The sequence below is a fragment of the Pseudophryne corroboree genome, chromosome 11, assembly GCF_028390025.1.
Source record: "Pseudophryne corroboree isolate aPseCor3 chromosome 11, aPseCor3.hap2, whole genome shotgun sequence".
Classification (NCBI taxonomy): domain Eukaryota; kingdom Metazoa; phylum Chordata; class Amphibia; order Anura; family Myobatrachidae; genus Pseudophryne; species Pseudophryne corroboree.
The window spans coordinates 92,883,069-92,908,061 of record NC_086454.1 but is presented as its reverse complement, the minus strand read 5'-3'; the positions used below and the strand labels follow the sequence as shown (position 1 = coordinate 92,908,061).

Below are 24,993 nucleotides of genomic sequence, written 5' to 3'. Positions count from 1 at the left end.
CCTGGCAAGATGGGACCACAATTGGCTGGTTTACGTGAAACCCCGAAACAACCTTAGGAAGGAAATCTGCTCTTGTACGTAGCTCTGCCCTATCCTCATGAAAAAGTAAAAAGGGACTTTTACACGATAAGGCTCCCAACTCAGAAACCCGCCTGGCCGAAGCTAATGCAAGCAATAATACGACCATCCAAGAGAGATATGTCAGGTCAGTCCTTGCTAACGGCTCAAAAGTTGGTGATCCAAATTCCAACACTCAATTTAAGTCCCAAGGTGTAGCGGGAGGATGAAAAAGGGGGTTGGATTCTCAGAACCCCCTGTAGAAAGGGTTGAACCTCTGGCAAGGATGCTAACCGCTGTTGAAGTAGGATGGAGACAGACGAAACTTGAACCTTCAGAAAGCCCAGCCTCAGTCCTATATGTAGACCGGCCTGAAGGAAAAGTGAAATCACGATAGTGGAAGTTCGTGGAATTCCACCCACGTTCGACACCAGTCCATGTATCTCTTCCAAATCCTGTAGTAGTGCATGGCTGTGACCGGCGTTCTAGCGGCCATCATCGTAGGCATGTCCGTTCTTGGTATCCCTCTGTTTCTTAAGATATGGGTTTCAATAGGTACGCCAATAAACGCAGCCTGTTCAGGTCTGTGTTAGAACGGTCCCTGAGATGACCGGTCCTGTCTCTGAGGTAATCGCCAAGGATCTTCTGCTAGTAACCCTTGCAGGTCTGAGTACCAACTCCTGCGGGGTCAAGCTGGTACAATTAGAATCGCCCACACTCCTTCTCGGTTAACCGTTTCAGAACCCTGGGTATGAGTGGAAAAGGTGGAAAAATGGAAATCCCCCGGTAACACCATGGACGTGTTAATGCGTCCATTCCGTTTGCTGTTGGATCTCATGTCCTGGACACATATCTGGGCAGCTGATGGTTTTGCAGAGATGCCGTTAGATTCACCTGAGGTAGACCCCATCTCCTCACCACCCTATCGAAAATTCGTGGATGCAGGCACCCTTTTCCCGGATGCACGTCCTGGTGACTGAGATAATCTGCGTCCCAGTTTTCCACACCTGGAATGAACACCTCCGAGAGGATGGTGTTTCACCTCGCTGCCCCCAACAAGATCTTTGTGGCCTTCTTTAACGCCATCCCGCTCTTATTTCCTTCTCGACGCTTCATGTAAGCCGTCGTTGTGATAATGCTCGACTGTACTGACTAGGTCTTCGGTTAAGAGAAGCGCCTTGTAAAACGCTCTCAGGTCGAGAATGTTTATGGGTACTCTGCCCTCCCGTAACGTCCATCTGCCCTGAAACTGACGTTTCAGCAGGACAGCTCGGATTCTGCGATGTAAAAAGCCAGTGCGACCTGCTCTTTGAGCAATGAGGGTCATCTGGAATGGTTGGGAGTGAAGTCTGCAATACTGCAGAGCCCCCAAAGACGGCACCATCTTCCCGAGGATTTGTACCCCAGGTATAGAGAAAATCTGTGCCTGTAGTCCTTGAGCCACCAGACTCTGTATGTTCTGGATCTTGCAGTCTAGTAGGTCTACCCTCAATTTTACTGTTTTCAAGATGAGACCTGGAAAGTGAATCCTTTGAATTGGCATGAGGTTGTATTTCTGGAAATTACAATCCATCCCTGTTGAGAAATATCAGCTGTTCTTGGAAGGTGCCCCAGATCAGCAGATCATCTAGACGAGGTATGATCGTGACCTCTAACCTTTTAAAACTTGCGACCCTTCTCTTCCAAAATCTTGGGGCTGAAGATAGACCGAATGGTAAGGCCCCAACTGGCAATGATCTTTCACCAGCACAAATCTAAGTACTTGGTGAGGAGTCCAAATCAGAATATTCCATTATGTCCAAAGACACTGACTCCTCCAGGTCAAGGTCTGCAATGACCGATTGGATTGAGTCCATCTGTGGGCACGACAAACCAGATTTGAAGAGAACCCTGAGAATAGGGATGTTAATAGTAATGTCGCTCGCCGGTGGGTATAAAACCAGGGGGTTCACGCATTACGGTCAGACACGGTATGCGTTAGGCCACAGGCAACCGTTGTGTAGTAATTTCCGAATTGTCTTCGGTAACGCCTTCGCCTTTGAATGGAATGACAGCCTAGGCGCTGTCAATATCTATCGTTAATATATGGAGATAAAACCTGCTGATACAAACTTCTCTTCTCCATCTTCGGACTGTCTACCTAGACCGCTCCAACCTTAACACCCCCCCCCCCCCCTATTAAGAATAGTATCTCTAGCACGAGACTAAGAACCAAAATAGGTTAATAATGGACCAGAATAACTGCAACTGTCTATGGGTATATTTCTATAATACCCAGTAGACCGATATGGTCTCACTCCTCTCTGTCCTAAAATATATGGACCAAAAGAAGGCTTCCCCTCCCAGGGAAATTGCCTCCCAACCCGGTAACTATATCTTCTTTACCGAAACACGAACCTCCCAGGTCCCTGTGAGGTCATGCAACTATAAATTTGGATTGTCATGTCAATTGCAACCTACCTCGACTTTTTATTTTTTTTATGTGGGACTGCCATAATAAAGAATGCCCCCTTAACAGACTAGGCAAGGGGAACCCCCCCCATTCTTATGGGATCCTTTCCCCTTCTGTGGAATCCGAAAGTCTGTTAGTCATAGAAATCATTGAGAGATATAGCCCAGATCGGGCTGCTAACGTTGTTAGCCTGTAAGTATAAGTGGTTAACTCCCGGACATATTCCGCTAGGTAAAAATAGTATTTGGGAGTCTGGAAGCATTTACTGGCCTCCTCTAGTTGTTTACGCCTGTAACGGTCTGCTCTCCTTTACGAGAGCAGGCCTCCTTTTTCCACTCCTACTGTAGGGTAGGAAGGGGTCTCCGTATTGTTTCTGGTCATTTTGTTATACCCCTGCGAATGGAGTAATTCTAACTATGAATTACTCTGTTTTCATAAGGACCGCAGCCCATAATTAAATGTTAAAATACAGTGTATGTCAGGGTATGTTTTCCGAACCGTGACGGATTACTGCTCCTTGGTTGTGTGCCCATTTTTAGAGTTGCACACCCCAGGGGAGTTAACTTTAGTGCACCTTTATTTGAGCAACCACAGTAATTCTTGCGTTCCTATTTACCTTACCGAATACATACCACTCAGCCCGACTATCACCTATTCGACTAGGAGGAGAAAGGCCGTAGAAATATTGGGAGCCCTGGAAATCTGAGACCCTCTTCTTCCTCTTATTCCGGTATAATAGGATGAGGTCATTTAACTACCTTGCGCACAGTTGTTACTGCCTGCGCGGGTGGCATTAACCTGATGATAAATTCTTCCATCGTCTGAGAATCCCACAGCCCATTCAGAGTGCTGTTTGTGGGATTCCGCCATTTCCGTGAAGATCCCCAACATAATAGGTCTCGGTTGGTGCTTTAGACATATTGACTAAATCCCATCCCAGACCAGTCTGCAGTGCTTTCACCCTTTAAACTAGGAAGAGAAAGATTGTGACGGATAACTGAAGCAAAGGTAAACTGGATTCAAGTGGCTGTATATTATCAAAAGGTTTTTAGAGAAAATTTTTATTTTTTTTTGTTTTGTTTTTTTAATACCAGCCGTTCTGCAACCCAACGCACATCCAACTGTGATTCTGCTTCGATGTTGTGGTTGACGAACCATCGCTTTTTATTTTCCACAGGATCCTTTAATAGAATCCCTTGAAAATATAACTTAAAAATTGTATGTTTCCCCTTCTGTCATTACAGGAGATCATTTTCAGTACCATAAGTGTTAACAGCAGAGGGAGCTCTATCTAGTGTGATATCCCTCCCTCTGATCCAACTGGTTTGCTTAAGGATAGGGGGCGTATCTATCCCCTAACCCTATTTGGCGCCTGCACCATCCTTTTAAGATGGCCGCAATTGAAATTTTTTTGTGACTTCTACAGCCAACATAAAACTGTACCTTAGGGAATAGCAGCCATCTGTGCCCCTATCTTCTATCTGGGGACGCTGCTCACTGTAAGTCGGGTAGAAACTCCGGCCAGGAGCACGCGCTCCCTGCTGCGCTGCTGACTCAATTATCTCCCCGCCGCCGTAATTAACATCGTTCGTGGCGGCTGAGGATCTTCCAGCCGCCGCTATGAGCTGCACGCTGGGCCGAAGGCGGGCAGAAAGCTCCGGTCAGGCGCACGCGCTTGCTGCGCCCCACCGCTGTCCTACTGATCCACAGTGTCAGCTAAGGATCCGAGGCAGGAGGAAAACTCCGGTCAGGCGCACGCGCTTCCTGCTGCGCCGCTGACCGTGATCTCCCCACCGCTGTCAACCCGCAAAACATTCAGTGAAATGAAAGGATAGAACCACAGACCTCTAGCTACATAGGTAGTGACCTTACTACTAAGCCACAATGCCTGCCTTGGTGGCTGAGGATCTTCCGGCCGCCGCTGTGGGCTTAACGCTGCAACTCCTGCGGAGCTAATCCAAAACAGACAGTACTCACAGTTGGTGTCAGTATAGAGATGCCGACCCCTGTAGTGGGAATCATGGTCTCTGAATCCTGAACTTTGTCTCCATTTTATTAGGGGGACGCAGACTTTTTTCTGGTAAAGCCTGCACCCCCTTTCATTTAGGTGGGATCGGGCATTTACCGTTTTTGTTTTTAAAACCTGCACCCTCCCTTTATAGTTAGGAGGGATTGGGTCATAAATGGAGAAATAAAATAAATAAATAAATCTTTTGGGAGCAGGAGCTCCCCTCTTGTGCTTGTACCTCCTCGGCACAATTTTTCAAACTGAGGGAGGAGGGATGTGAAGGGGGAGGAGCCGGCTGTGCAGACAATGCTAATTTTAGATTGTGCCACACCTCCGGTTGCAAGCTTCACACCCCTAATGTCTAAGACTGTTCCAGTGTCCCCTAGTGGATGAAAGAAAAGGTGAAAGCCATCTTCCCTAGATCCATCATGCAAAAATATACATCGCTGTGTGCCAGCAAGGACTTCACCAAACCTTGCCTCTGTCAATTACAAGTACTCAAGTGGATGTTATAATCAGTCCTTAAAGTAGGAATTGGCATTTAACAATGTAAGCAGGGAATAGGTCATCCCTTTGGAACGTTATCTTGGCCATGGTTTTTGTGAACACGGATGATGAAGCCCCAGACTGTCCGTCATCTGGGTGTTAAGGGACTTCATTCTCTGGTGCTGAAACCAAACAAGTCAAATCATATGGGAGAACAGCACGAGATGACAAATCCCTCAAGCTCACTAGATGTCTCAGCCAAGCATCTGCAGTGGGATTGAACCACTGATCCCACAGGAGAGAAGCAGCTGTGCTCCCACTACAGGGGAGTTTGGGTTTGATGTGATGCACGTGTCAACTGCATATCAGGCTCCCTAGGAGCTGGGCAATGTATTACTGAACTCTAAACCATGTGGTCCTATCCAGCTATGGATCAATTAACAACCCCTTTCCCCCGCCTCCTATCTGTGTCAGCGGCCTCCTCACTTCTGAGGAAGCCACTGACACCGATAGGAGGCAAAGAAACGTGTTCAGCTGTTAAATACATTGGACATCCACCACCCGGTTTGATATACCGTTGCTGTGAAAAGCAACCAGCTCCAGTACTACATGCATGATCCCTAGAGATGGCTGCGACTACCAGATAAGCCCCAGCAGCTGGGAGATTCACCTGTAGCAGGCAGCGGAGACACGAAAAAGTGTCAAGACCACTATGTATGCATAATAAATTGTCTGGCCAGACCACAAAACCTATTGAAAAAGCATTACCTAGGTGATTTGCCATATTGGATCGAAACACTAACATCCATTTTGATAAAAATCGGACTGTGTGCACTCTGTATTTACGGAGCACAAAATCTTATATATGGACATTTAAAGGTGTTGCCACACAGCCAAATTATACTGCTGGCTCCCCAAGCTGGACTCTGAGGTTCAGTAAGAAGTTCTATGCGGTTTATTTTATTAAATTTTAAAGGTGCATCTCCTAGAAAAACTTCACGCACACTGAATGTAGCAAATTAATTGAAACTGTTACTATGTGAAAAAAAGAGGATTTTGGTACTTACCGATAAATCCATTTCTCCGAATCCTCTAGGGAACACTGGAGCATCCTTAGACATTAGGGGTGTGAAGCTTGCAACCGGAGGTGTGGCACAATCTAAAATTAGCATCGTCTGCACAGCCAGTTCCTCCCCCTTCACATCCCTCCTCCCTCAGTTTGGAAAATTTGACTGAGAGAATCGGACATGACACTATAGCACCTGGCGAGGAACCGAACCGTACAACCTATCAAAGAGCCCCCAAGAAACACTTAACTGAAAAACTAACGCTGTTTGTACAAACTTTGTGAACAGGTAGTGTGAACGCAGCAGGTTGACAGCACCGAGGCAGGCGTTTAGTGTCCCCTTGAGGATTCAGAGAAATGGATTTATCGGTAAGTACCAAAATCCTCTTTTCTCTTTCATCCACTAGGGGGCACTGGAGCATCCTTAGACATTAGGGGACGTCCCAAAGTTATCCCCCAGGGAGGGAGTGCTGTCGGTGGCCTGCAAAATTAAACGTCCGAACTTAGAGTCCCCGGACGCAAAGGTATCAAACCTGTAAAATTTCGCGAACATGTGGGTTGAGGACCACGTTGCCGCTCTGCAAAGTTGAGTAGTGGAACCACCACTGGCCGCTGCCGCCCATGAGGCACCCACTCTGAAACCACAGGAAAGATAGGCTTGCCGAATGGTAAGCCTAATCCCGCTAGACAAAAATTGCTTAGATGCTGGCCAACCCTTCTTTGGCCCATCTTAAAGACAAACAAAAGGTCCGACTCTCTGAAGGACAACGTAACGTGTACGCATATCCGTAACGCTTGGGACTACATCCAAGGACACGCCTCCATCTGCGAGACCCTGGAAATACGGTACCACAATTGGCAGGGTTATGCGAAACCCCGAAACAACCTTAGGAAGGAAAGCTGCTCATGTACGGAGTTTTGCCCAATCCTTTATGAAAATTTAAAAAGGGACTCTTACACGATAAGGCTCCCAACCCAGAAACCCGCCTGGCCGGAGCCAAGGCAAGCATTAATGTGGCCATCCAAGAGAGATATTTCAGGTCTGTTCTTGCCAACGGCTCAAAAGTTGGATCACAAAAATTCCAACACCAAATTTAAGCTCAAAGGCGCAGTAAGAGGACGAAAAAGGGGGGTTGGATCCCAAGAAGCCCTTGTAAAAGAGTTTGAACCTCTGGTAAGGAATCTAACCGATGTTGAAATAGGATGAATAGAACCGAAACTTGACCCCTCAGAGAGCCCAGCCTCAGTCCTACCCCCAGACCTGCCTAAAGGAAAAATAGAAGTCTGGATAAGTGGAAGTTCGTCAAATTCCACCCACGCCCCTTACACCAGTCCAAGTACCTCTTCCAACTCCTGTAGTAGTGTATGGCAGTGACCGGCTTCCTAGCGGCAATCATCGTAAGAATGACCGTTCTTGGTCTACCTATGTTTCATAAGATCCGGGTTTCAATAGCCACGCCGTTAAACGCAGCCTGTTCAGGTCTGTGTTGAAACGGTCCCTGCGATAGCAGGTCCTCTCTCTGAGGTGACCGTCAAGGATCCTCCGTTGGTACTCAGACCGGCGGGGGTTACTAACTCCTGCGGGGCCAATCCGGTGCGATTAGAATCGCCGACACTCGTTCTCATTAGAACCCTTTTCAGAACCCTTGGTATGAGTTGGAAAGGTGGAACAACGTAAACCGTCCTGTAACCCCAAGGAAGTGTTAATGCGTCCACTACTTCTGCTGCTGGATCTTGTTCTGGACACATATCTGGGCAGCCGATGGTATTGCCGAGATGCCATTAGGTCGACTTGAGGTAGACCCCATGTCATTACCACCCAGTCGAAATTCAGTGGATGGAGTCACCACTCTCCCGGATGCATGTCCTGGTGACTGAAATAATCCGCTTCCCAGTTCTCCACACCTGGAATGAACCTGCTGAGCGGATAATGTCTCGCCTTTCTGCCCAAAACAAGATCTTTGTGGCTTCCTTTAACGCCATCCCGCTCCTTGTTCCTCCTTTACGGTTTACGTGTGCAGTCGTCGTGACATTGTCCGACTGCCACCTTACGTGTTGACCCATGACTTGTCCTTTGGCCAAGAAAAGCGCATTGTAAAAACTGCTTAGTTCGAGAATGTGTATGGGTAGGCTGCTCTTTAGTAGCGTCCATATGCTCTGAAACTAATGTTCCTCTAAGACGGCACCCCAACCTCTGAGACTGGCGTCTGTTGTCAGGATCTTCCAATCCCAAATGCCGAATCTCTTGCCTGCTGCGAGATTCCTGTGACCTTGCTCCCTGAGCAATGAGGTTCATCTGTAATGGTCGGGAATGAAGCCTGCCGTACTGGAAAGCTTCGAAAGACGCCACCATCTTCCCGAGAATTTCCGCACAGAGGTGTAGACAGACCATCTGTGACCTCAGTACCTGAGTCACTAATCTCTTTAGGTCCTGGACCTTGTTCTTTGGTAGGAATACCCTCAATGGTACAGTCTCCAAGATGAGACTGAGGAACTGAATCCGTTCAGTTGACATGAGGTTGGATCTCTGGAAATTCACAATCCCCTCATGTTGAATGAGAAATGGATGAGATGTCTGAACATCCCTGATCAACTGTTCTGGAGGGGATGCCTTGATTAGCATGTCGTCTAGATAAGGACTAATCGTGACTCTTAACAGTCTTGATTCTGCAACCATGAATGCCATGAACTGCGGTAAAGATTCTTGGGTCGATGATAGACCGAACGGCAAGGCTCTTAATTGTTAGCACTCCATCAGCAGTGCGAACCTTAAGTAAGCCTGGTGAGAGGCCCAGATTGGGATATGCAGATATGCATGTTCTAAGCCTGCAATGACCGACTGGATTGATTCCAGCTTGAATTAGTAGACACTCAGAGACCGGTTTAAAACTTTTAAATTGGAATAGATAGCCGTTCCTCTCCGAGAGGCGTCCATCGGAATAATGACCTCTGACCGTAGTAATTTTTCAATTGCTGGCAGTAGCGCTTATGGTTTCTGAGGGCACCGAGGCAATCTCCAGACTTCCGCCCACCAAGGGGGATCCCAGGTGAGCCGGGAGACCGTCCTGCCACGGTCTTGCCAGCCGGTTTATCACGGTTTTTGGCTGCTGCCTGTGGGCGGCCTTTACCTCTGCCCCCACGTACTTGTGTACCAAAACCTCTTCCTCGGGCCCGCAAGGACTGAAATCTAAAGAAGTTACACGCAAGTCCCGAATAAACTCTCCTAACCTGTTGAGTGGCTCTTGCATAAGGAGTAGGCAGAAAAGTGGACGTCCTTGCTGTAGCTTGCGAAATCCACTTGTTCAACACTGGACCGAAAAGCATAGCACCCTCAAAGGGGATGGATTTTACCGCCCCTTGGTGCCAGAGTCTCCATGCCGTTCTCTGTCCATCTAGCCGATATGGCTGATGCAGAGATGCCCAATGCTATCCTGTGAATATCCCTAGAGGCTTCACACACGTATGAAGCCAATTCTCGAATGTGCTCCGCCAGTTGGGTAATTTCTTCCAAGCCATTTTCCCCCTAAATAGCCTGTACTATGCGTCCAGACCATGCTCCTATGGCCTTGTTAACCCAAGCGCAGACGACCGTAGGTCTCTGTATTGCACCTGCTAAAAAAATAAAATAAAAAAAAATTGACTTTAAAGCTGTGTCAACCTCTTAAAGTCGTTACAGTAGGTAACGGTAAGATTGACTTCTTCGACAACCTTCCTAGGAAAACATCCACTACCGGCGGAATCTCCCACTTATACATTACACATTTAGGTAGGGGATAAGTTACTGGAAACCCCATTTGGAAATTGAAAGCGTTTGACAGGTTGTTTCCAAAAACCTCCTCCATTTGAGACTGGAGGGATTTAGGAATAGGAAACGCTGCTGAACGTGGCCTTCGGGATTCGAACAATTCGAATCTACTGGCTCCATTACTTATTCTACCTTAAACTTTAGGATCTCCGTTTGTTTTGATTAAAGAAACAAGACCCGAGATAGCCGTGTCCTCTTCTGGAAGATCGGCGACTAGGTTAGATTCCATTACCTCACCTTTCGTATCAATGAGAAGACACTCTTCCTCTACTGCTACCGGTACAAGAGGAAGAGGCCTTTTAACCGCCCTGCACATTGTTACTGCTTGTGCGGGAGGTGTTAATCTGATGAGAAATTCTTTGTCTGAGAATTCCGCAGCACTAAAATATAAATATATATACATTTGAAGAAGTCAGCTGTGACGAAACGCATTGGGCTCCCTGTGGTGACTCCCTTGCCTATTTTAAAAGCTAAGTTAGAAGTGCTTACTTTTTACTAAGACCTTTTATGCTTATAAGATTTTATCAGTGTTTTCATGTTTTGATCCGCTTTTATGTGATATTAAAGCTTGTTTGTATTATTACATAGTTTTTGGCTTTTAAATCTATCTTTTTACCTACTGCCTTTTAAACAACACCTGTCGCCGGTACCCTTATTTACATACATACATACATACATACATACATACATCTATCTACCTGTTGAGTCAGAACAGCAGGGGGAGCAACCCTGTAAGAAAATACCTTCCCCTATGCCCTGCATAGTGGAGGGGAAGGGGGGAGGAAGACCCATCCTTCCCTCAGACTGGCGCCTGCAGTCATAATAAAAATGGCCGCCACTAAAATTTCTTGGTCACATCTGTGACCATCCACAGCCTAATAAAAGTGGCCCTCCCGCAGCTCCAGTATATCGGCGCACGCTGCTGAGACACTGCTCAGCCGCGCGGCGCTGTTGAGAATGTCTCTCTCTCTCTCTCTTCCTCCCGCCGGCCGGCTGACGCCGGGACCACTGTTACAAGGTCCCGTAGCGGCGCCCGAGCACCGCTCTCTGCTCTCTCTCCCTGTGTAGCGCGCGAGCTCTGCTGTCTCCCCCTGCATACAGGGAACATGCAGTGTCTCGCGCCGTACTTGCTCCCGCGCGCCAACCGCAGCCGATAGCTGCAGCGCGCAAGACTTGAGAGGGGGAGGAAGGTTAATAAAGTATTGAGTATAATACATTGTAAAGTGGAGAGAAAAAAATAAATAAATAAAAAACCTAGCCTAAGCTGCACTCTGATCTCCCAGTACTCACGATTAGAGGATCTCTTGCAGAGAGATACAAGCTATCTTGTCTCAAAATCATCTTGGCTTTGTCCCCTATTTCATTAGTTGACGCAGCACCTGAACTTTGTCCCCCTTTTATTAGGGGGACGCAGGCTCTTCATCTGGTAAAGCCTGCACCCCCTTTCATATAGGTGGGATCGGGCATTTACCATATTTTCCTGAAAACCTGCACCCTCCCTTTAGTTAGGAGGGATTGGGTCAATTAAAAGAGAAAAAAAAAATTATAACTATTCTTCATGGAGCAGCAGCTCCTTTTTGTGCTTGTACCTCCTGGCACAATTTTCCAAACTGAGGGAGGAGGGATGTGAAGGGGGAGGAACCGGCTGTGCAAACAATGCTAATTTTAGATTGTGCCACACCTCCGGTTGCAAGCTTCACACCCCTAATGTCTAAGGATGCTCCAGTGTCCCCTAGTGGATGAATGAGAAAATCAGTTGCTGAGCGCTGTGAAAATTTTTTCTTTCATTGGAAGCTACGTCAAATTACCCAGGTACTCATGAAACCTGCAATTCTATTAGCGAATATTGATGTCACTGTGCTGATTAGAAGGAGTAGAATTTATCTGCATTTTGTAATTAAAATAAGAATTTACTTACCGATAATTCTATTTCTCGTAGTCCGTAGTGGATGCTGGGAACTCCGTAAGGACCATGGGGAATAGCGGCTCCGCAGGAGACTGGGCACAAAAAGAAAGCTTTAGGACTACCTGGTGTGCACTGGCTCCTCCCACTATGACCCTCCTCCAAGCCTCAGTTAGGATACTGTGCCCGGACGAGCGTACACAATAAGGAAGGATTTTGAATCCCGGGTAAGACTCATACCAGCCACACCGTACAACTTATGATATGAAACCCAGTTAACAGCATAACAGAGGAGCCTCTGAATAGATGGCTCACAACAAGAACCCGATTAGTTAACAATAACTATGTACAAGTATTGCAGACAATCCGCACTTGGGATGGGCGCCCAGCATCCACTACGGACTACGAGAAATAGAATTAATCGGTAAGTAAATTCTTATTTTCTCTGACGTCCTAGTGGATGCTGGGAACTCCGTAAGGACCATGGGGATTATACCAAAGCTCCCAAACGGGCGGGAGAGTGCGGATGACTCTGCAGCACCGAATGAGAGAACTCCAGGTCCTCCTCAGCCAGGGTATCAAATTCATAGAATTTTGCAAACGTGTTTGCCCCTGACCAAGTAGCTGCTCGGCAAAGTTGTAAAGCCGAGACCCCTCGGGCAGCCGCCCAAGATGAGCCCACCTTCCTTGTGGAATGGGCTTTTATTGATTTAGGCTGCGGTCATCCTACCGCAGAATGCGCCAGCTGAATAGTGCTACAAATCCAGCGCGCAATAGACTGCTTAGAAGCAGGAGCACCCAGCTTGTTGGGTGCCATCAGGATAAACAGTGAGTCAGTTTTCCTGACTCCAGCCGTCCTGGAAAAATAAAATTTTCAGGGCCCTGACTACGTCCAGCAACTTGGAATCCTCCAAGTCCCTAGTAGCCACAGGCACCACAATAGGTTGGTTCAAGTGAAAACCTGAGACCACCTTTGGGAGAAACAGACGACGAGTCCTCAACTCTGCCCTATCCATATAGAACATCAGATAAGGCTTTTACATGACAAAGCCGCCAATTCTGACACACGCCTGGCCAAGGCCAACATCATGACCACTTTCCACGCGAGAGACTTTAGCTCCATGGTTTTAAGTGGCTCAACCAATGCGACTTTAGGAAATCCAACACCACGTTGAGATCCAAAAAGTGCCACAGGAGGCACAAAAGGAGGCTGAATATGTAGTACTCCTTTAACCAAAGTCTGAACTTCAGGCAGTGAAGCCAGTTCTTTCTGGAAGAAAATCGACAGAGCCGAAATCTGGACCTTGATGGACCCCAATTTGAGGCCCAAACGTCACCCCTGCTTGCAGGAAGTGCAGGAATTGACATAGTTGAAATTCCTCCGTCGGGGCCTTCATGGCCTCCCACCAAGCAATACATTTTCGCCAAACGCGGCGATAATGTCTTGCGGTGACATCCTTCCTGGCTATGATCAGGGTAGGGATGACTTCCTTCGGAATACCCTTTTCCTTTAGGATCCGGTGTTCTACCGCCATGCCGTCAAACGCAGCCGCGGTAAGTCTTGGAACAGACAGGGTCCCTGCTGCAGCAGGTCTGGTCTAAGCGGCAGAGGCCAAGGGTCCTCTGCCAGCATCTCTTGAAGTTCCGGGTACCAAGCTCTTCATGGCCAATCCGGAACCCCGAGTGTGGTTTTCACTCCTCGCCTTATTATTCTCAGTACCTTGGGTATGAGAGGTAGAGGAGGAGACACATAAACCGACTGGTACACCCACGGTGTCACTAGAGCGTCCCCAGCGATCGCCTGAGGGTCCCTTGACCTGGCGCAATATCTTTTCAACTTCTTGTTGAGGCGGGACGCCATCATGTCCACCCGTGGTCATTCCCAACGGTTTACCCGCATTTGGAAAACTTCTGAATGAAGTCCCCATTCTCCTGGGTGTAGGTCGCCCATCGGAGAAACCTTGTGGCTTCTGCCATCGCCATCCTGCTTCTTGTGCCGCCCTGTCTGTTTACATGGGTGACAGCCGTGATGTCGTCTGATTGGATCAGTACCGGCTGGTTCTGAAGCAGGGGCCTTGCTTGGCTTAGGGCATTGTAAATGGCCCTTCGCTGCAGAATATTTATGTGAAGCGAAATCTCCTTGGAAATTTCTTCCCTGTGTGACTGCACCCCAGCCCCGAAGGCTGGCATCCGTGGTCACCAGGACCCAGTCCTGTATTCCGAATCTGCGGCCCTCTAGTAGATGAGCCCTCTGCAGCGACACCCTGTTTCTTGCTGACAGGGTTATCCGCTGTTGTATCTGTAGATGGGACCCGGACCATTAGTCCCACTGGAACGTCCTTGCGAATGGAATTATGCTTCGTACGAAGCTACCATTTTTCCCAGGACTCGTGTGCATTGATGTACAGACACCTGTCCTGGTTATAGGATGTCTCTGACTAGAGATGACAACTCCTCAGCTTTTTCCACTGGAAGAAACACTCTTTTCTGGTCTGCGTTCAGAAACATTTCCAGGAACAGAAGACGTGTCGTCGGGACCAGCTGTGACTTTGGAATATTGAAAATCCAGTCGTGCTGTTGTAGCACTTCCCGAGAGAGTGCTACCCCCACTACCAACTGTTCTTTGGACCTCGCCTTTATCAGGAGATCGTCCAAGTACGGGATAATAAAAACTTCCTTCTTGCGAAGGAGTATCATCACTTCTGCCATTACCTAGGTAAAGACCTTCGGTGCCGTGGACAACTTCACCGGCCGCGTCTGGAACAGATAGTGACAGTCCTGTACCACATATCTGAGGTACTCCTGGTGAGGAGGGTAAATGGGGACATGCAGGTACGCATCCTTGATGTCCAGGGAGACCCTGTAATCCCCCTCGTCCAGGCTCGTAATATCCGCCCTGAGAGATTCCATCTTGAACTTGAATCTTCTGATATAAAAGTTCAAGTATTTTAATTTCAAGATGGGTCTCACCGAAACGTTTCGGTACCACAACCACTGTGGAATAGTAACCCCTTCCTTGCTGAAGGAGGGGCACCTTGACAATCACTTGTTGTGATTATAGTGTTGAATATCCACCAACACCGTCTCCCTGGCAGAGGGAGGTGCCGGTAAGGCAGATTTTAGGAAACGGCGGGGGGAAGAACGTCTCGAACTCCAGCCTGTACCCCTGAGATACTACTTGAAGGACCCAGGGATCCATGTGAGAGCCCACTGTCCGCTGAAATTTCTGAGACGGGCCCCCACCGTACCCGGGTCCGACTGAGCAGCCCCCGCACCATGCTGTGGACCTACCGGACGCAGGGAGTATTTCTGCTCTTGGGAACTAGCTGTGTGTTGCAGCTTTTTCCTCTACCTTTGCCTCTCGGCAGAAAGGATGAGCCTCTAGCCCTCTTGCTTTTCTGGGGCCGAAAGGACTGTACTTGATACGGTGCTTTCTTTTGTTGTGGGGTAGCCTGTGGCAAAAAAAATCGATTTCCCAACAGTAGCTGTGGAAACGAGGTCTGAAAAACCACCCCCAAACAGTTTTACCCCCTTATAGGGCAACTTCCATGTGCCGATTCGAGTCGGCATCGCCTGACCATTGCCAAGTCCATAACCCCCGTCTGGCAGGAATAGACCTAGCGCTTATTTTTGATGCCAGCCGGCAAATATCCCTCTGTGCATCACGTATGTATAAGACCACGTCTTTTATATGCTCTATTTTCAGCAAAATATTGTCCCTATCCATAGTTATTTTCCGACAGGGAATCTGACCACGCAGCGGGAGCACTGCACATCCATGCCGAAGCAACGGCTGGTCGCAATATAATGCCCTAGTGTGTGACTATATCTTATAGGGTAACCTCCTGCTTTCTATCAGCAGGTCCCTTCAGGGCGGCCGGAGACGGTAGTGCCACCTTTTCTGATAAGCGTGTAAGCGCTGTATCTACCCTATGGGGTGTTTCCCCGCGTGACCTATCCTCTGGCGGGAAAGGGTACGCTGCCAATAACCGTTTTAGAAATTATCAATTTCTTACCGGGGGAAGACCACTCTTCCTCACACACCTCATTTAATTTCTCAGATGCAGGAAAAACTACCAATAGTTTTCTCTCACCAAACACAATACCCTTTTATGTGGTACCTGGGGTATAATCATAAATGTGTAATACATTTTTCATTGCCTCAATCCTGTAACGGGTGGACCTATTTGGAAGGTACACCAGTCTCATCGACGTCGACACTGGAGTCAGTGTCCGTGTCGACATCTGTGTCTGTTATCTGAGGTAGCGGGCGATTTTAGAGCCCCCCATGACATTTGAGACGCTGGAACAGGCACAAGCTGAGTAGCCGGCTGTTCTGTGTCGTCGACCTTTTATGTAAGGAGTTGACACTTTCACGTAATCTTTCCATAAGTTCAACCACACCAGTGTCGACCCCGCAGGGGGTGACAACATATTTACAGGCATTCGCTCCGCCTCCACCTCATTATCCTCCACATACCTGTCGACACAGCCGTACCGACACACAGCACACAGGGAATGCTCTGATAGAGGACAGGACCCCACAAAGCCCTTTGGGGAGACAGAGGGAGAGTATGCCAGCACACACCAGGGCGCTATATATCACAGGGATAGCACCTATAAAAAGTGTTTTCCCTTATAGCTGCATATATATATATATATGTATACTGCGCCTAAATTGTGCCCCCCCCCTCTCTTTTTAACCCTTTCTGTAGTGTATTAACTGCAGGGGAGAGCCAGGGAGCTGCCCTCCAACGGAGCTGTGAGGGAAAAATGGCGCCAGTGTGCTGAGGAGATAGCGCCGCCCCTTTTTCGCGGACTTTTCTCCCGCATTTTTATGGATTCTGGCAGGGGTTAATGTACATCCATATAGCCCTGGGGGTTATATGTGATGTATTTTTGCCAGCCAAGGTGTTAATATTGCTGCTCAGGGCCCCCCCCCCCCAGCGCCCTGCACCCATCAGTGACCGCAGTGTGAGGTGTGCATGAGGAGCAATGGCGCACAGCTGCAGTGCTGTGCGCTACCTTGATGAAGACTGATGTCTTCTGCCGCCGATTTTCCGGACCTCTTATTGCTTCTGGCTCTGTAAGGGGGCCGGCGGCGCGGTTATGGGACCGGACTCAGAGGCTGGGCCTGTGTTCGATCCATCTGGAGCTAATGGTGTCCAGTAGCCTAAGAAGCCCAAGCTGGCTGCAAGCAGGCAGGTTCGCTTCTTCTCCCCTTAGTCCCTCGATGCAGTGAGCCTGTTGCCAGCAGGTCTCACTGAAAATAAAAAAACCTAAAACTAACTTTTATCTAAGAAGCTCAGGAGAGCCCCCTAGATTGCACCCTGCTCGGTCGGGCACAAAAATCTAACTGAGGCTTGGAGGAGGGTCATAGGGGGAGGAGCCAGTGCACACCAGGTAGTCCTAAAGCTTTCTTTTTGTGCCCAGTCTCCTGCAGAGCCGCTATTCCCCATGGTCCTTACGGAGTTCCCAGCATCCACTAGGACGTCAGAGAAATGCAAATAATTTTTATCTAAGTTAACATTTAATATGGTAGACATTAAACCACAACACCCCCCCCCCCCCCCCCAAAAAAAAAAAAAAAAACACCTGCTATAATCCACAGCAGCACTTGTATAAACAAATTTAAGCAGCCAATACAACATGAACCAGGGATATTAGTGAATCTGATCATTACCATATAAGTTATCTAACTATGATCCAGAATGCCAGATAGATAAATTATTTAAGGAACATAATATTGGTATTCGCTTAACTTGAGAACGGTCCTGCCACTCGGCGTGAAAGTCATCAGCTGACTTGAGTGTTGAATCCAATCCCAGACACTGCACCTTACAGACACAGGGCCCGATTCAGAGCTGTATACAAACCCGATTGTTGGAGTACAACTCCAATGGTGGTGTGTGTGTGTGTGTGTGTGTGTGTGTGTGTGTGTGTGTGTGTGTGTGTGTGTGTGTGTGTGTGTGTGTGTGTGTGTGTACGCTGGAGTCTGAATTGCTGTTTCGCTTAAACGCTGGCAGCAGTACCCCTACTCGCACCCTTCGTATAGAGTGCTTGCTACACTATAGGGTAGCAAACATTTTTGAGCAAGATCCCGCTGCCGTAAAGCGCAGCAGCTGTTATGTATTATCGGCCAGGTGAGGAGTCGCCCTCAGCTGAATTCCTCCACTAGATGTCAATTAAAAGCATTTAAGACACTTACTTTCAGCTTGCCAGTTGCTTTGTACATTTTTTCAAACCCGATGTGCATCATGAACATGGGCAGAGCCTCCTGAGCTTTTTTACGCACATCCCCATTACGGTCCTCCAGGCAGCAATACAGATGTGGGACACAATGCAGTAAATCCGAAGGAACAGTGGACAAAGTGGGCAGTTTCTCTGCCAGCCATTTAAGAAGCTAGAAACAAAGAAAAAGAAACTTAAAATCATGTTAAGTTTCCTTTATCTTGTGAAGTGCCCCCCTCTGTATGTGCACACATAGTAAGAGTCAAAGTACCTCCTGTCTCAAGAAAGGGTTTTCCTTTTTCAGCTCTTCAGAGAGATCTTCTCCTTCCAACCACTCCTTCATGCCAGTCTGTTCCACCCAAGCATTGAGCGTCACTAGCGCTGCAGCCCTAACATTTGCCTGAAAGGAGGAGGAAACCGTATTATACTACCAGAAATGGCAGTAGTTAGGAAACAGTCCATGCTGAACACGCAGTACTGCCTCAGCGCTGAGGTCAGCTCAGATCCTGAACAGGGCCATTGCAGTGTGGGGCTTGTATGTTCTTCCTGTGAGTGTCCACATGGGTTTCTGTACCTTGGCTTCTTACAATAAAAACGAACCCATGTGTGTCCATGTGGTAGATATAGATTGTAAACTCCACTGGGTGTGGACTGGCGTGACACTGAAATGCTTTGTAAAGCAATGCAGAACATTTCATTAACTGTTAGTTAACACTTAATTCCACCCTTAACGCTAGGACAACGACCTGTGATGACAATCCTCCCGCTACGCAGGTGTCTGTAGTCACAATTGGGGAGGAGCCAGTCACTTCTAAAATTTAAAGTGGCAGCTCCAATCAATCACCCATCTATACCCCACTGTCATAAGCCTCCAGTGTCCCCTAATGGATGAAGGAGAAAGTTCCTATTTGAAGTTACAACTCCAGTGGTGACCTTACGCAACCAGAGGGGAAAAAAAAAAAAAAAAAAAAGGACAAGTCTGTTCAGGTGAATTGTAGGACCACAGTACTAGTGCGGATTCAGGGACTCCGCTTTTATCAAGAGTTATCTTAAGGGCAGATTCAATTAGCAGTGGGGCTTAACGCACAGCTGCAGCTCTGGAGCTTTACAATTACTAGCACATTTATTTTTGTGCAGCCAACGCCAGTTAACCCATTGATTCTGGGTTAAGCGCCTGGAGTTATGGAGTTACCCTGCGTAGTAAGCACCAAGGGGGTCACAATGTGGATTTTTCCCCACAGCTGAGGCTGCAAGGAATAATAATAATAATAATCATAATAATAATAATAATATAAATAAAAAAACATCTGCATTAAGTGCACCCTCTGGGGCTTACTGCGCAGGATAGCAGTAGTTGCATAGCTCCAGGTAGAGCTTTAGGCACACAGTAATCCCCAAGAGCAGAGGTTCTCAAACGCAGTCCTCAAGGAACCCCAATTGTCCAGGTTTTAGAAACATCCATGGCTCAGAACTGAAGATTAAGTCAAATTGACAGAGGTGCCAATTTAGTCACCTGTGGCCAAGCATGGATAAACTTAAAACCTGGACCATTGGGGTGCCTTGAAGATCGCATTTGAGAAGTCTGACCTAGAGATTTAGGCATGCAGTAAGCCCCATAATCAGCCCCTTATTCCTTTGGACATACTGATTAAGTCCATCCCAGGTGAATAAACTTCTTACACCACACACATTATTTCTCAGTCAGACATTCCAAATTGTGATCCTGAAAAGTTCCATAGGGCAGACGCTCTAGTATACACTACTGGAAAGTTCCTCATCAGGACCGCAAAACACCTGCAGGGCCTGGAGCCTGGTCCCAGCACTGCTGCACATGTAGTGTGACTGCTAATAACTGCAGCAGTGAGTGGTTCCCCACAGGAGGCAAGCACATCTTGCGAGAGGGTGGCAACATGAAGGGTTACCAGAAATCAGCACCCTCAGCCATCTGTACCCCATGGTTATGCAGAGTCCCTTAACTGGATAAGTATGGATGGAATGACTGTCGCTCTAAAGTTAAGTGACACGGACAATGATCAGGTATTATGGACAGCTCAAACTTAAAACACTACAACTGTTCCAGCTTCACACCAGTAGACAAATCATTTGATACACACTAGATAAAAATGCCAATAGTGGCAGTGCCAAACATATTGTATAAACTTACCTTGCTATCTCCCAAGACTGTAATAATAGGCATGCCCAAATGCTTAACATGTGCTTTTATATTAGGACCCATGGCGGTGGCAAGCTGCTGTAAGATGCCCAAAGTCTGCAGGACCTGAGAACACACATTAACTTCATGAGAAGTGGCTACAAAAGCAGTATCATTCTCTAAATGCTTTGATCAGTTTAGGGGCAGGAAGAACTTTAAAACCTTAGAGGATAAGACTGTCCTAACATCTTACAAATGCATGTTTTATCTTAAACTGCAGGGAGGGCGCAACACATACCAGGATCTTGTTGGAGTCAGTGAGACGGCCACTTAGTGCACTTGGTAGCTCTCCAATATTGGGAAGGATGAACTTTGCCTCGTTAATTACGGCAGTCACTTCATCAAGACCCTCTTTGCGGATTTTCCAATTTTTATCCCCTATTTTAGACACTAGATCAGAGGTGATTTTATCACTAGAGGAAAGCAAGGGAACAAAAAAATTAGAATGCCTTGTGTAAAGTAGTACGTTTTATAGATAGATTATATATACACACACTTTTACATATTCAACTAGAAGCCCAAATCACCTGATATCGGTCCTTGGCAGCAAATCCATAACATCAGCAGGAGCATCATCCTGATCCTCTCCATCATCCCCTTCCTCACCACCCAAGCCAGTCTTGGTAGAACCACGAGTCGGTGCTGGTGGAGTCTGACCCTTCACCTGTAATTTGGAACACAGTGTTAAAACACTGGAGGGCTAGAACAGGCAATACGCCCAGCACGCATTTCGCCGTAAGCTCCAGTAAAATTGAATATGGGTTTGGTCTAAAGGGGGGTACACAAGGGGAATGCTCAGCACACACATCTCCCCCAGCACAGCACGATGTGTGCTGAGCAAGTAGGTGGGCAGCAGTGAAGTGAGCGATGTACCTAGATTGTGCCTGCATTGCCTAATCTAGAACCAGTGATAGTGATGCACAGGGCCAGGCATCGTTATGGACCATACACACGGAGAGAGCAGTGCTTAATTTCTAAGCAATCTAGTCAGATGGTTTAGAAATTAAGCATACAATCTCCCCTTTAAGGCCCATATAGACGGGTCGATGCGGGAGAGATGTGTGCCGAGCGAACCGCTCAGCACAGCGCGATCTGTGCTGAGCGTGCAGGGGGAGACCGCTCATTTCACCCAGCGGGTGAAGTGAGCGACCCGCTAGATTGGCCTGCACGGCAGGCCAATCTAGCACCAGCGATAGCGATGCGCAGGGCTGCGCATCGCTATTGCCGTTAGGGCTACACACGGAGCGATCTTGCTGTAAATCTAAGCAATCTAGTCAGATTGCTTAGATTATCGCTCCGTGTGTAACCCCCTTTAGATTTACTAGCTCAATCTTTGATGAGATAAAATCCATGAATCCAAGCTCAATCATATAACCTTGGACACTAAGAAGTCTGTTTATGCTACGATACTGTGATGGTCATGAGATCATTTCTAATTAAAACAAAAAGCTTGAGAGAACTATATATACACACACATGCATCTTTTGTATACCAGATGTCAGTCTCCAGGAAACTACACACCTTTTCAAACTCGGCATCAATCTGTGAGAGAAGAGCAGGCTTTTCTTCCTCGAAGAACATGCGTAGTGGTGCTCCCATATACAGATGCATCACACCCAGCAAAGTGATGGTGGAGATCCTAACAGCCTATTTTGAGGACATCATGAGTCAGAGAGGAAGTGGCACTAGGACAAGTAACTCATCCATAAGACACTTACTGGGTTTGTGGCAGCCAGACCAATCTTCACATTGCTGATAAAAGCCTTGACATGGATCCTGAAAATGATTGGCTAGATTTAGATTAGATGACATGACAAAGATGAGGACAGACGTTGCTGCTATTAAGTGCGGGTTTTGTTTTACCACAGCACTATAGCATACTTCCCTATGGTACTGTCTTGTAAGGATGATGCCAAAGCTATAACTAGAGTACTCACCCAGCAAAACCAAACTCTTTAATTGCATTAGAGAGCCAGTTCAACGTTTCCGATTGGTTCTTTGGATTTTTCTGTGCAAAAGCCAGCGATACAACCTACAGATGGAGAAGTAATACATCAGGGGATGAATAGCTTGCCCCGATTAGTAGCAGCAGGTTCTGGGTGGCACTCTTACCTGCTCAGCTGTCCATGGTAGTGAGCAGGCCTCGGCTATAGCACTCAGAGCTTCCTTGGCATTCCCTCCACATTTGACATCTCCCACTTTGTCTACCAGCCCATCCAGGACCACATTGGCAGAAGTTTTAGAAAAGTTACCTTTGTGCCCAATGAGAGCTACAATGTGTAGCTTCATTTGCATGACCTGGACAGAAAATGATGTAAAGATGGTAAGCAATCTAGACTGTAAAGACGGAGAGGAGGGGGGGGGGGGGGGGGGACAAAAAAAAAACAAAACACCACAGTATTAAACCAAAGAGGTTGGGATTAAGCATACCTGGAAGTTCGTCTCTTTAAAACCAGGTTTCTTGGCAAGCATTCTGACCAGTGCTTGGCAGGGTATTTCATTCCGTTCCATGGTCTCAACAGCCTGGAGAAAGCCATCCGAATACACAGATTACAAAGTGAATCAGAAACTTCCATGCAATCTACTACACAAGCTGCAAGTTACCTTTTGGAATTCTTCCATGCTCGCCAACCTTTCCTTCCAGTTGCCACTGTCCAGCTGCTGCATGCAAGAGGCAGGAAGAACTGCTGCCGCCTTCTCTTCACAGGCCTCAGGCTACAAGACAACCGCTTCTTAGACATGCCCCAGTGATGTCACTAGAAGAGCGATTTTATTGAAATGGCACTTTGGGTTTCCCCAGTACACTTACCGACAGCTCTTGTTCAATAACCTCTTTGGCTTCTGCTGCCTTCTTGCCTTTAGCACCTCCTGCAGCAGATGTTGATGCTTTGGCCTTTTTGACTGGTCCTCCAGCCTGTAATGAAGAAAGAAGGTATTAAGCACCAGCACAACTCTTCAGGGTGTAGACAGTCTTCACTAAAATAAACATACCTTGGCAGCAGGTGGCTTTTTGGCTGCCATGCCAGGCTTGGCTGAATCCTTCTCACTGGCTGCACTCTGAGAGGGTGCAGTCTTCCCTAGACCTGCAGCAGGTGCTTTGGTTTCTCTCTTTTCACCAGATACCCCTCCTGTCTTCTTACCATAAGCTAGTTCAACTTTGTCCGCACATTCTTTGATCTGAGAAGTAAAATAAACTCATTTAAAAGTGTTTGGTGCACACTGCTAAGAAAGACTAGAGAGCCATGCACTGGTTACATAGACACTACAGCTTTGGGCCAGTATCTTACCCTATCGAGCTTCAGCTTGTCCACCTCCCCAAGAAAAGCGTTGACCGCTTTCTCACCAACTACTTTTTGGGCGGTACCCAGTGCCTCAAAGGCTGCATCTCTGACTTCTGGAGCAGAATCATTGATTTGCTGTTGAGTAAAACAGACTACATAAGCAAACGCATAACGTATCCGAGTTATCCTACAAAGACTGAAAACCTATTCTCTGGGATAAACCAATATTTGGGGGTCTATTTACAAATCCTTGGGGAGAGGTGAAGTACCAACCAACCAGCTCCTAACTAATTTTCAAACACAGCCTGTAAAATGGCAGTTGGGTGCTGATTGGTTGGTACTTTATCTCTTTCCAAGTCTTCGTCAACAGACCCTTTTGTCTATCTGGACACTAGAACTTAAACTTACCGGTAAATCTATTTCTCGTAGTCCGTAGTAGATGCTGGGCGCCCGTCCCAAGTGCGGACTTCTGTAATGCTTGTATATAGTTATTGCTTCAATAAGGGTTATGTTATGGTTGCATCAGGGTTTGACCTGATGCTCTGTCGTTTGTCATGCCGTTAACTGGTTGTTTTCACATGTTATACGGTGTGAATGGTGTGGCTGGTATGAATCTTGCCCTGGATTACCAAAATCCTTTCCTTGTACTGTCAGCTCTTCTGGGCACAGTTTCTCTAACTGAGGTCTGGAGGAGGGGCATAGAGGGAGGAGCCAATGCACACCAGAACCTAAATTCTTTCTTAAAGTGCCCATGTCTCCTGCGGAGCCAGTCTATCCCCATGGTCTTTACGGACTACGTGAAATAGATTTACCGGTAAGTAAAATCTTATAGTTGAAGCGCTAATTTTGGTCATCCAATCAATGTTCATTTATTTACTAGGACTTAGTTACTTTACTAATGCATCAGCCACAAATCTTATTTTCTCTAACGTCCTAGTGGATGCTGGGGACTCCGTAAGGACCATGGGGATTATACCAAAGCTCCCAAACGGGCGGGAGAGTGCGGATGACTCTGCAGCACGGAATGAGAGAACTCCAGGTCCTCCTCAGCCAGGGTATCAAACTTGTAGAACTTTGCAAAAGTGTTTGAACCTGACCAAGTAGCCGCTCGGCAAAGTTGTAATGCCGAGACCCCTCGGGCAGCCGCCCAAGAAGAGCCCACCTTCCTAGTGGAATGGGCTTTAACTGATTTTGGCAGCGGCAATCCAGCCGTAGAATGAGCCTGCTGAATCGTATTACAGATCCAGCGAGCAATAGTTTGCTTTGAAGCAGGAGCACCAAGCTTGTTGGATGCATACAGGATAAATAGCGATTGTTTTCCTGACCCTAGCCGTTCTGGCTACAGAAACCTTCATAGCCCTGACCACATCCAGCAACTCGGAATCCTTCAAGTCAGTAGTAGCCACAGGCACCACAATAGGTTGGTTTATATGAAAAGATGACACCACTTTTGGCAGAAATTGCGGACGGGTCCGCAATTCTGCCCTGTCCA

General features: G+C 47.3%; 1 protein-coding gene across 11 annotated transcripts in view; it reads right to left on the bottom strand.

The window, feature by feature from the left end:
- Window positions 1–24,993, bottom strand: part of CKAP5 (cytoskeleton associated protein 5) — a 334,214-nt gene that overhangs the window by 195,570 nt on the left and 113,651 nt on the right. For all 11 annotated transcript variants that reach the window (XM_063944545.1, XM_063944546.1, XM_063944541.1 and 8 more), the window contains exons 12-25: window positions 23,508–23,636; window positions 23,212–23,397; window positions 23,030–23,134; window positions 22,825–22,935; window positions 22,651–22,743; window positions 22,333–22,518; window positions 22,158–22,252; window positions 21,939–21,996; window positions 21,742–21,867; window positions 20,748–20,884; window positions 20,459–20,633; window positions 20,173–20,286; window positions 18,280–18,408; window positions 17,986–18,180 (exon numbers count right to left, since the gene is read on the bottom strand). In XM_063944545.1, the coding sequence (XP_063800615.1) occupies window positions 17,986–18,180; window positions 18,280–18,408; window positions 20,173–20,286; window positions 20,459–20,633; window positions 20,748–20,884; window positions 21,742–21,867; window positions 21,939–21,996; window positions 22,158–22,252; window positions 22,333–22,518; window positions 22,651–22,743; window positions 22,825–22,935; window positions 23,030–23,134; window positions 23,212–23,397; window positions 23,508–23,636 (1,839 nt within the window). The remainder of the gene's footprint in view (window positions 1–17,985; window positions 18,181–18,279; window positions 18,409–20,172; window positions 20,287–20,458; window positions 20,634–20,747; window positions 20,885–21,741; window positions 21,868–21,938; window positions 21,997–22,157; window positions 22,253–22,332; window positions 22,519–22,650; window positions 22,744–22,824; window positions 22,936–23,029; window positions 23,135–23,211; window positions 23,398–23,507; window positions 23,637–24,993) is intronic.